This window comes from Caloenas nicobarica, chromosome 2 (assembly GCF_036013445.1).
Source record: "Caloenas nicobarica isolate bCalNic1 chromosome 2, bCalNic1.hap1, whole genome shotgun sequence".
Taxonomy (NCBI): domain Eukaryota; kingdom Metazoa; phylum Chordata; class Aves; order Columbiformes; family Columbidae; genus Caloenas; species Caloenas nicobarica.
The window spans coordinates 151,645,012-151,657,360 of NC_088246.1; the positions used below are offsets into that span (position 1 = coordinate 151,645,012).

At 42.7% G+C, this 12,349-nt stretch overlaps 1 protein-coding gene across 1 annotated transcript in view; it reads right to left on the bottom strand.

Moving 5' to 3' along the window:
* The window catches only part of SNTB1 (syntrophin beta 1), a 115,356-nt gene that overhangs the window by 39,953 nt on the left and 63,054 nt on the right, over positions 1-12,349 (bottom strand). The window contains exon 3 of the mRNA XM_065629815.1: positions 2,164-2,371. Within this exon, the coding sequence (XP_065485887.1) occupies positions 2,164-2,371 (208 nt within the window). The remainder of the gene's footprint in view (positions 1-2,163; positions 2,372-12,349) is intronic.

Consider the following 12,349-nt stretch of genomic DNA (forward strand, 5'->3'; position numbering starts at 1 on the left):
CATCAGTGGATGTGGTAGGGAAGTTCACCCTAGAAGAAGAGAGCTGGTATTCCCAGTATGTTTCCAAAAATTACTGTGGAATTTAATGTCTCCCCAGTGGCAAACCCAGGCTTTGCATGAGGAGCATCTAGAAAATCTGTGGTCAGTACCTCACGTAGGTGCCTTGAACACCTCCTCTGAAACAGTGTATATACAGTTTGCATATATTATACATGCACAGTATATATACCTTCCTCTCCCATGCTTTGGGTTATCTTTCTTTCACCCAGGCTTTACAGCCCACAGTCCAGTAACAAAATAAAAGCAATTTCACATCACTTTTTACCATACGTAGTGATTTTCTCTGCTTTTCAACAGATTTCCAACATGAGAAGAAGCTGGTAACTTTTGACCTCACTCCATTACTATTGCACTGCTCTGGATGGTTAGTTTAATGAAAAAAACATGTTGACTTTTGGATAACGATGTCACAGCAAATCTCTCAAGGCTAATTCTTGATGACAGCCACTGTAAATACACTGGAACGTCCACAGAGCCACAGCCTGGCCCTATTAAAGGCAACACAAGTTTCACCACTAAATTCAGCAGGACCTTGAACCAGTCCATAATGAGTAACGTGAAATAAGATCTCAGTCCGTAAGGAAACAAAAGAGGAGAAAGAAGTGCATGAACAGGATATTGTGTATTAACCGTAAGGAAAGGAAATTCAGAAACCAGAGGCATGTCATGTGTCTGCTTAAAATGACCTGTGAATATTTTATATAATATATATAAGGTCTATATGATCTGCTACAGAGCAGTTACCCTTTCAGAGGAGCATATTTTGCAATCGTAAAAGCCTCTTATAGAAATGAACACAAAAGGGAAAATGAAATTAAAGACCACATGGCTGTACAGTTTAATACTGTTAAAATTTACTTACCAATGCTTCGGTGTTTTAACCCCAAATAATTACCCAAAATTTTTACGTTTTCTACAGCACTAAGCCCCAGAGTTGTGCTGTCCTCCCTGCTCTGCAAGCTTGGAGGGAGGGACAGGAAAACACACAAAATCTGCCTGCAAGGTTTTGCAATCTTTGACTCGCCACAAGTGGTGTGGACTGACCCACGTTTTGCTAGAAATCAATGGTGTGCCTTCTTAAATCACACTAGATTGAAATATGGCACCCACAGCTGTGGCTCCCTTATTTCCCTTATCTGCAAATTTCCAGGTAGACCTAAAATGTACGCTATTTTTTCAGGCCAATTGCAGTTAACTTTCCACACCTGTGCTAGCTCTACAGGTTGAAAGGGCAGTGTGTACACAGTGGCCATTTTTCCACACACCCCAGGTGGAGAGGCAGACGTGCTCTGAATGGCTGCCCAGGCACTACCTGGATGGGAGGTATTTCTAGGCACAATCCTAACACTGTTACTGTAGAAAATCCACACTTATCAGTTGTTAAATGCCTAGAACAAATTCTGAGAGTACCGATTTAAAACCAGACCATCTCATACTGACAGCCTCCCTGTACATTCATGAGTTGGCTTTCTACAGGTCAACAGATCTCAAATTACTTTCAAACTGAACACCATCTTTCCTTTGTGGTATAAAATATTTTGAGACTGAAACTGTGCAAGACATGGGGTAAGAGTTGCAATTGCAAGCTCGCCGTTCTATGAAGATTACCTCAAATGCAAGGTTACAATTAAGGAAGAAGCTCCCAGATGCAGTGTGGATACCATCACATGCTCCAGATCATACCCAGCTCCTGCAGCCCGGCACAGCAGAGTGGTGGACCATGGACCAAGAAACTGGTTACTTCCCAGGCTGGGAGTCAGAAGGTGACATCTCCTATACACGACCGGGAGCTCAAGGCTGGTGTCAGTTTTTGTGACTCATGTCCCATGCCACAGAGTGTGACAGATCATGAGACTCTTGATGGAAAAGTCTTTGTTAATTGGCATACAGAAGTGAAGACTCAGGGAACCTTTAGATTTGTTTGTTTGTTTTTTTAAAAAGCACAAAAATTGGCACATTAAGAAAAGAAAGGCTTAATAGAAACCTAAATCAAAACTCAGAACCTCATTTAGCCTCTCCACTTCCAGGCAAGGCTGAATTCAGGAGCAAAGAGCGAGTGAGAAAAAGAGAGCTTAGAAATGAAAATAAGAATATTTTTGTTACCTTTTCTGCAAGCCAGCCTAGATGCCTAATCTCTCGACTTCCAGCAATCCCTGTTTTACCCAGCTGGTCTCTGACCTCTGCAATCACCCTGGGGATGAGCTCATTGACACTGGAGTGGATGGCATTGAACCAGGCCTGGGCTGTAGCTGAATCCTTACTCCTGAGCACCACGGTGTGCTTGGCATCAGGTGAATGAACTTCAATAAGTCTAGAAAAATGGGGGGGAAAAAGCATTATGTTCACTCAGGTAGCGTTAGGCGGCTAAATGTATTACCTTGCTTAGTGTTAGCAATGAGTTAAAAAGGATACTAACATCAAGACCTATCACTAAAAACTTACCTTTACAACACTTGAATAGGGTAGGGTCATCTTAACTGCAGCCACATCTGTACTGGCATGACAGTAAAATCCTTGAGGATGCAACCCCACATCTAGCATGTCAACAGGAGTTCCACATGTAAAGGCAAGAAGAGCATTCACCCATTAACATTCTCCAACATGGAAACCACCCAGAGCTGCATGGGAGATGACTGCAGAGAAGCTGGGGATAAGCTGCTGCCTTCTTTAGTTGGACATCACGGCACGCCTGGAGTTTCTCAATGGGCTTATTTTACACATACAGAGCTAAATGAAAACCACTCTCAACCCAAATGGAGGAGTTTTCTTAGGACTGCATCGTGTTTTCAGTGGCACCACTAAGCATCAACCAGAAGCCCAGCATAACTGGTGTTCTCCAAGAGTTACCAATATGCTCAGTGCTCCAGTTAGATCCTGCTAACAGCGGCAGCAAGAAAGTGCTAACCACAGCTGTATGATTGCTGCTGGCAGGCATCTGTCACAGTTTTCCAAACCTATGTGGATAGAGATTTTATTTTTTTTTCCGAAAATACATGCTTGCTAGACCATCCTGTGGGTTTCTACCCCGCCACAGTGGTTTGAAAAGCACAGATGAACACAGCTTTCAGGAAAATGAATCCTGTCTGTCACCATTATGGGACCTGTGCCAACACCTTTGCGAACAACAACAAAAATGTTTTGAGAGGCAGCTGCAGCTATTTCAGCTCTGTTCTCAGTGAAGTTATTAGTGGGGCTTTGTGTGCTCTTTATAGCTTTGTGGGCCACTTTTACTTGAACAGTTGTTAAATAACCACTAAGTAATAGTCTGGTTTATTGTTATCTAGTGATTATAAAACCAAGCTCTGGTCATTGCACATCACTCAACTCCATATCACATTTGTGCTTTTTCATTAGACACGTACAGTGATTGCCCCTGAACATTACCCACACAAATTTGATGTGGGATCTGAGCCTAAGCACGTAGTTCTGTTCTGTGTATTGCTGCCTGATCTCTGGGACACACAACGACTCCTTTCTGTAGCAGAAAAGTAATTAGTTCAGTGGAATTTATTCAGGTTGAGGTTCAAGACAGCACTGTATTACAAATATTTGTTATGCAATTAAAAAATCCTGCAATTTGGAGCTTAACTAACAATTAAAATATTTTAATTAATTGGTTAAACCAGAGCAGAATCCAGAACAGAGGGTGACTTGATCTGCACAGCTCTCTGGGGCTGGGAGAGCAAGAACCGCTGGTCTCATGTTTGTCCACTTTGGGAAGGGGAGGTCTCCACGTAGACACTGCTCTAAAGATAGAAAAGGTCATGATTTTCCAAACTCAGCAGCTGAACTGTTCAGGGTCCTAAATCACAGTTTGGATAGCTTAAAAAGTGGGTTGATTTTTCAGAAAGCACTGAGCAAACACAATAATGCATGTTTCCTCAGTATAGCTGCTGGAGCTCAGCACTGTCTGAAAATAAAAGCTCTTATTTAGCCACTCCAGGATGCACCAAGGATTCAGTCTCAGGTACCGAAAACTCCTCGTTATTATAGATGATGAAGATCTTGTGAATAAGAAAAGCGGTCTCCCCAACATTTATAATTTAGCCATTTGTGTCTGGTGATCATTAAGATCATGCATGTCTGTATTCCCACTGTATTCAGTGTTGGTGCAGCTTCACCTTGAGCACTGTATGCAGTTTTGGGCATCACCATTCAAGAAGGATGTGAAGGTCCTTGAATGTGCCCAGAGGAGGGCAACAAAGCTGGTGATAGGGCTGGAAGCAATGTCATGTGAGGACTTTGGGCTTTTCTAGTTTGGAGAAAAGAAGGCTGAGGGGTCACCGTATTGCTCTCTACAGCTTCCTGAGGAGGGGACATGGAGAGGGAGGAGCTGAGCTCTTCTCCCTGGTATCCAGTGATAGGACACATAGGAATGATTCAAAGCTGCACCAGGAGAGGTTCAAACTGGACATTAGGAAGCATTTCTTTACCAAGACAGTGGTCAAACACTGGAACAGGCTTCTTAGAGAGCTGATCGATGCCCTATGCCCATCGGTGTTTAAGAGGCATTTGGACAATGCCCTTAATAACAAGCTTTAACTTTTGGTCAGCTCTGAATTGGTCAGGCAGTTGGACTAGATGATTGTTGTAGGTCCCTTCCAACTCAAATAGTCTATTCTTTCTACTTACTACACCCTGGTCTGGCTTTCTATCAGAAACACTGCTCTCCCACTGCCTTATGAACTTGAGTTTGAACTTGTTCTTGCAGGCAGCTGTCAATGGAAACAAACTATACAGACTTGGATTTTCAAAGTACATTGTAGTAATCGGTGAATCATTGCTTATTACTTACAGAGCACTTCTTGGCAGGAGACCTCACAGCATTTTACAAATGAGGTCAGTGAGAGCATCCCCACTTCACCACCAAAAAATGGGAAGGTGCATAACCCAGACAAGGCAGGGAACACGCCAGGAGCAGCACTCAGGATTTTCTGCACTCTACCTCTCATTTTAATACTTTTTTAAAAGATAAAAATTATTTGTTCAGCACAGCAGTATTATGCTGGTTTTGAAAAATGTTGATGCATGGTATGGATTGTGTGAAACAATGCTCTTTACAAAGCCTGTGGTTTCTATAAGGGAACTTCCACCTCCAAAGCTGCTGCATATCATGCAGTGAACGAAGTGTTGAACAAGGACTATAAAGATAGAGAAGAATGTGCTGCTTTTTCAGTTGCAAAGGAACAGCAGCAAACTTGTGTCATTTCTTTTAAAGTTGGAGTTGTAGCAGGCTCTGGTTTAAAAATAAATTATCTAGAAGTGAAAGAGCTTCCAAATGGCAACTTGCTTCCCTCCAATTCTTAAATGCTTAAATAAATTCTTAAGTAAAGCAAGCAGATGACATACAAATGAGTATTTTGCTACTTAGGCCTTCATTGAATTGTATTTCCCTTGATGGTGGCTATTGAAGTATTTCTATAAGAGTTCTGTCCCCTAAAATAATGAACATTTAGACAGCTCTTTCCAATTCTGTGTGAGGGATTCTAAACTATGCCTATTTCAATATATACACATTCTACTGTGACATCAATGTATACATTCTAGCATACATATGCACACACACATACTGAGCCATGCTTGCAAAAATACTCTCAAAATATCATCCCTTGGTGCCTTCTAATGGGGCTATTTTGGGGACTGCTTGTCAGCCCCCAAAGTTTGATGGTGACACGCTAACAACTGCAGAAAGTCTACCTCATTCATTGAGCTGAGTCACAGAAGGATTGGACAATATATGGTATACTTCTCAAAAGTGAGTTCAAAACAGGAATAAATGCTGCATCTGCAGCCCTGAAACTGAATCCTTTTATCCACGGCACTGGTCCAGCCCATGGAATACATTTGCAAGCGTGGTTCCTGTGCAAGCTGCTAGGAAGGGTACCTTTTTTATTCATACCTTAAGGACAAAAGTCTAAATCTATCTTTTAGAAACCAGGCTTACAGATTTCTGCTGAAGATCCAGGGCTCCTGTCTCTGCAGTCACTTGGGATGGAGAAACTAGCAGAAACTAAAAATCTTTCCAGAAACCCATGGGCCCCAACCGCAACCAGATGCGGGAAGTGCTACGTTCCTATAAAGTCTTCCCTCCTCTGCTGTTCAGCCTACACTGCTTTGATTCACCAGTCCTTTCAGATGATACTTCTTGTATAACAGCTGACTGATGGCATTTCCATGTTTTTTTAAAAAGCAAAAAAATAGCAGTGACCTTAGTAAACTCCAGCACTAAAGCACTTACATGTTTCCAGCAGTCCAGCCATTGTAGCTTTGATTCGTTCCTTGGCTAAACTGACCACCGCTTACTGACTTCTGTTTATCTGCAGTTCAGTGATAAAGTTCCCTTAATTCCCCACTGAACTGAAATATTTAGGGCAATGCCACAGCTGTGTTTATTCTCACACTCCACCACAGTTATGTAAATACTGCATATGGAGCTGTTTCTGATAAAGCCCATACCAACCCAAAGGAATTATATGTTAGCTCTAGATGACTGCCAAGATGCGCAGCATCTCTCCAGCTTGGCAATGCATATGAATGATATCACATTTTCTCAGAGATCATTTGGCAAACCTTATAATAGAAGAGTAATTTTCTCTCTCCTTCTCAAAGAGTCCCACTGAGCTGAGGAGTGTTTCCAGCATCCCCTTCTCCACCCGCAGAACATGGGGGGTGACACAAAACCCAATGCCTCCAAATGCTGTAACCTTGCACGTAAGAGGCCAAAACTCCCTTCCTCACTGCGTCATCCAGAGCTTTTACTTTACAGAGGATTAGAAGAAGCTGAAAGCAAATTTTTGATAGGCCATACTCATTCGCCTCTTTCTGTAGGAGTGTTCATTATCTAAGTAATACCTTTTATCAAGTCTCTTGAAAGCACTTCTCCCACCAGAATTGGCTCAGGACCAGATCAGGCACTGATTTACACCTTGTGCCTTTTCCTGGGTCAGATTATTTATTCGGTGACTGATTAAAGTGTGGAGTAAATCCCTTGAAGTTAATGATAAGCTGGAGCCAGAGTTATTTGAGTCCATCATGCTACTTTGATTTTGCACCACCATAGCCAGGAATAAAACACTCTGCCACTGACTCTGCAAACTTAAAAAGGGGGTGACAGCCAAACTGCTCACTCCATCTCCTCCATCACTGTTTGCACATGAAACCACAGTAAGTAATTTTGTTGATTTCTGACTGTACAAACACAGGAGCCTTTGCAGCATAAGGGAAGGATTTAGAGAAACACAGAGACCATATTTAAATAGTTGTAGGGTTTTTTTATAAAATAAGTAAAAACCCTGTTAAGATTCTTTTTCAATTCTACATGCAGCACCAGGAGATGAACTAGGAATAAAATACATTACAATTAAGTAATGGAAGCTTTGAGTTTACTCTATAATGAAAACATTCCATAGAGAGACTGTTAGGCTTGCAATGAATTCCCCAGCATACAATGAAGAAGTGTCTTCATTTGATGCACCTAAATGGATGTGAAAGCAATTTTACCAAGCAAGCGCTATTTGGTAATCAAGTGGAATTTTTCTATGTGAAAGTCTCTTGGTCCCCTCACTGTGACAAGGGTACCCACTGTATCGACAGTTACTTGCTGACCTTCAACTTACAGTGGTAAAAACAATGTAGATACTCATTTCTTGGGAGCTGGACTAGACTGATGTCCAAGGAGAGGGTGTACATATTACTAATGAGCTGCCACAGTTGATTTCATTTCTATTTGCTGCCAGCTGGGCTTTAATAAAAGGGATATCAGTGGAGTTGTGCCGCATGCACATAAGGAAAGGATTTGGTTCTGCAACATGCAACAGACTTGCTCACACCACTGTGTGCCAATGCCGACTAATCTGCAGAGCACATCGCATGCTGCTGTCTCTACCCGGAACAACAAAAAAATCATTTAATAGTTTTTAAATGTCTACGGATGTTAAGGAGCAGAAATCTTTCCCCACATTGCCCAAAAGACCTCATCTTTTTCTTTCTTGTTTTTTTCTTCTATATTCTGGTTGTAATGGTGCTGAATATTGGTAATGCAGGAATACAGAGTCCAGCCTTCTTCACAGTGGATTCAGCACCAAACAATGGCAAAAGCGCTGTTTCAAGGAGCAGTGGGGTCAGTTACTTGGAAAAAAAAAAAAATCAGAGGCATGGTGGGAATTTGATCTAACCTTTCAAAGATGCTGCCTGAAACTTTAAGACCAGAAGATGTTGTGATTGGTGTAGTCAATACATTGACCACAGCTCTCTGAAGCAACACTTTCACAGCAAGGGGGAAAGTGTATTAATGCTAGGAAAAAAAAATGGTTCGGCCACAAAAGGTGCACCTCTAGCAAAGCCACAGCCAACCTCAAAACACCTTCTGCAGCAAAGCAAACATTCTGCAGCTGGAGATGCATCTGGGCTAAGCAAAGGGCACCTGACCGTAGCTGGTAATAGTGGTAAATGACCCCTTGGAATTGAGATGAGGATTGGATGCTGCTGCATAAAGAAGAGATCATGGGCTTGGAGAAGAATTAGATGTCTTCTGAGAAGGAACACCACTGTTGCTGTTAGGCAGTGCTGTAGTAAGACCCAGGAGAAAGAAGGGGACATGATCCACAAGCACGGATGAAATCTTAGAGGGAAATGGGACAAATGAGCAGGGCTGCTGATAGATCGGCTCTGTCTTCTGGATGAATTGTCACAGGAGAAATTCTCCATGGAAGAGACAAACAGCAGGTCCACCTCATCTAGTAGGATATGTCTCAATGTCTCATTATTTTATACACCTACCTTTTGTCTTCCATAATCAAGAAATCCCAGGTATCACAGCTTAGTTGCCAAGTGAAGCAAACCAGAAGCTGGACTGTTCAACAACCATAACAACAAAACCACAAATTCCCTCTGGATCAATTATTGGCCTCTAAGCACTGAGGAGAGGGCACCACCTGGGAGCCAGCCTCTTGGGGACGCTGCCAGCCTCTTCAGGGACAGCGGGCATGGCTCACCTCCCGGCACTTTCACTGCTGGCAGTAAATGCATCTTGCCATTGAATAGACTCAGAGATCGATGGAAAAGCTGTATGCAAGTGATGAGAAGAAGTAACAACTTCAGCATAAGTCTCCCTGATTCCTACTGCAGGAAAACAGGAATTTCCATCAGCAGAAACGCATGTGAAAGCTAAAAGTGACCACAGAGTATTAAAATAGCAATGCCTGCACGTATAACTAAAGCACTAAAGCCCAGCCTCAGCACCTACCAACACTGAGCTGCGGCACTTACGTTGGCAGCCCAACACCCGAGGCTCACGCTGGGGCTGTAATTTGCAATTTGCTGCCCTACGAGTGACTACACAAGGTGCAGGAGGTAGCAGCTTTGAATACACCAGCTGAAAATCCTGCTGGTTGATTAACAGCAGGTCAGGCCAGATCAGAGCTGTAAGACTGAAATCCAATTTGCAGACCCGCTGATAAGGGAGGGAGAGCCCAGGCCTGAGCAGAGGACAACAGCCAGGCAGGAAAAAGGGTCTGGAGGTTGTCACTGGCTCCACACCATAACACAAATAATGCGGGGACAACGAGCATGGCAGGAAACTGAAACTTTGCATATCAACTTTCTTTGTTTGGCAGATCTCAGGGGCGTTAGCATTGCTCTCCAACATTATTTAGCAGCAGCCTGGATGTCAGCACTTACATACCTTTACATACAGATACACATAAAACGTGATTAACTGTTTGCCCTCCTCTGTCCTGCCCTGCAGCGCTCACACTGTTCCTACTTTCCCTTTAATCTGAGACGTTTCCTGGAGCACTCCTCTTTCTCCACCTCTTCAGTGCTTTGACTTTTCCCTTTTTTGCAAATCGTTCACTAAGTAAAATCTGCTGCAGTTTTCACTCTCTTGGTTCTTCACTTTGCCTGGTTGGTTGCCTTCTCCCTCCATCAGTTTTTCTTAATTTGTTCTTCCCCCTTCCCTCTATGCATGTCTCAAGGAACTTTCTTCTTGTTCCCCCTCCCCTGATTAATTTCCAATTCTTTTGCTCTTATTTCTGTTCCTCAGCTCAATCCTCTACAGTCGAAGCTGGTTTCAGCAGTAGCTGAAAAAACCCCCCAACAAACCCAAACAAAATATGACACGAAACCCCACCACCATACCTTCTTTTTCTCCATTAACTCCTTATTTAAATATTTTCACAGAAAAGAAAGGCTTTGGTTAAAAGTTTGTTAATCAAAAATCCAGCTGAAAGCATTCTGCCAGCCTTGCTTACTGCCACCTCCACACCACGCACATCCTTCCTTGCCACCCACGCACTGTGACACGGTTTATTCCTGTCAGGTCACATTTGGTCCTGTTCACACATAGATACGCGCACATACATGAAGTTTTATTTGCATGCACAAAGCTGCATGCATGCACAGAGACTTCTTTTTGAACAACACATGCAGGAGCTTTGCCCATTCCTATTCAATTTGTGCTGGATATGGGAAGGACGCAAGGAGCTCGCCTGCCTGGCCCAGGAGGATGGGGAGGGAAGAAAGCCCCATGTCATTATGGCAGGGGAAAGATGTACCTTGTTTTTCAAGAAAATGAGATATGACCTATCCCAGATTCACCAGGACCTGCACAGACTGAAGGTCAGTCACAACATGCCGTAACTATCCAGTTGTACACTGGTATCTCAAACATCCCACAGGAAAGCTCAGGGGTTTCCACTGTGTCCCCAAACCCTGGCACATTCCCCCACCAACTCACTTCTCAAACTGTTGACCAGAAACTACAGCAGGTCCTTAAGACATTAAAAAGCTATTGTAACATGGCTTAAAAGAACAAAAATTAAGCCTGAAGTAAATAAAAGTAAATGAACATCCAAAGTTCAACCTAGTTTGTTGATGTGTTTGTGTAAATGAATACCCTTGAGATCGTTCTGCAGAAAATGGCCTTTGGGTTGTTTGGTGTTTTTGTCTTCTTTTTTTTTCTTCCAAGAAGTGTAGCTGATGATTTGACTCAAAAGAGACCAAAATGTTCCTCTCTACAGAAGGGACAGTCCTACAGAGGTGTCTGATCTCAGTGGCCTTCCAAGAAGGCTGAGAAGAAACTGAAGAGATAAGTTCATATGACCCAGAGCAAACCTGATGACCTGTTTGGCTGGCGGGGAGTTTCACAAATAATTGAGAATAACTATACCTAATAATGAAAATTGCAAAATAAATTTTTCACCCTTTCTGCCTAAAGGTTTCAGAGCTTCAGCTTCTACAGCGTTAGAAAACTCCCCCTTAGCAAGAGAGATGATTGCAGCTTCCAAAATGCACCAGTGATCACAGAGCTGCCTCAAAAGCAGATGATGTAGATAATAGAGGACCATCAGACAGCCCAGCCTGAAACAATTATTAATTCTAGCAGTTAATGACTTGCCACAAATTTCCAACATAAGAGAATAAATCCAACCTTACGGGTCTCGCATCTGACAGCCCTGAATGCATTGACCCCAGCCACCATGGGGGGTTCCACAGCCATGCAGCTCTTCGAGAGGACATGTTAATGTATCAAGGAGGCTTTCCCCACTGCCTGGCCCTTCAGCCATCCCACCACTCCACTCCTCATCCCCCCCCTGCCCACACCCCAACTTCTTCCTTCTCCTACCCTCAAGGTATCGAAGGGGATGCTGTAAATGCCTTTTTAGCTAAATCACCTAACTTCTCTCAGTTTAAAAAGAGAGAACGTTACATAAATCAAGTGCCACCTACTTGTTCACCTTTTCCAGTAAAGAGCAGATTTAGGGGGCACATTAGCAGTTACACTACTATAAACAAACAAGAACATGACAAGAAGCATCCCACTTTATTCAAAAGGAGGATTTTGATCCATAACAGTAAAATAGTTGGGAGCTAGGGTTAAAAACTCACATTTGCCTTGATCTTAAACGCACTACGTTTTTTGGGCAAGGATGTAAAGGGCTTCACAGTGGCAGATCATCCTTCTATAACAGACCCTGCGCTCTGCGATAGCCTCGCACAGCAGGGTGGTTGGAGTGTGAGAGGAGAGTCAACTAGAGTTTTACCCTGATCGCCATCATTTTTGTTCTTTTCTGAATTTGAATTACATCTTTTCAAGTTGCTTTACTTTAATGTCAGATTGCTGATTTTTTTTCCTTAGTTTAAAAGGAATCTAAACAGATAATAAACACAGCCCACCAGGAAAAAAAACCAAACCAAACCAAAAAACAACAGTAACAAAAATTCTGGATATAAATCAGGACTTTGACTCTAGCAGGCTCAATGACTTCTTCAAAGGACTTATTGATATTCA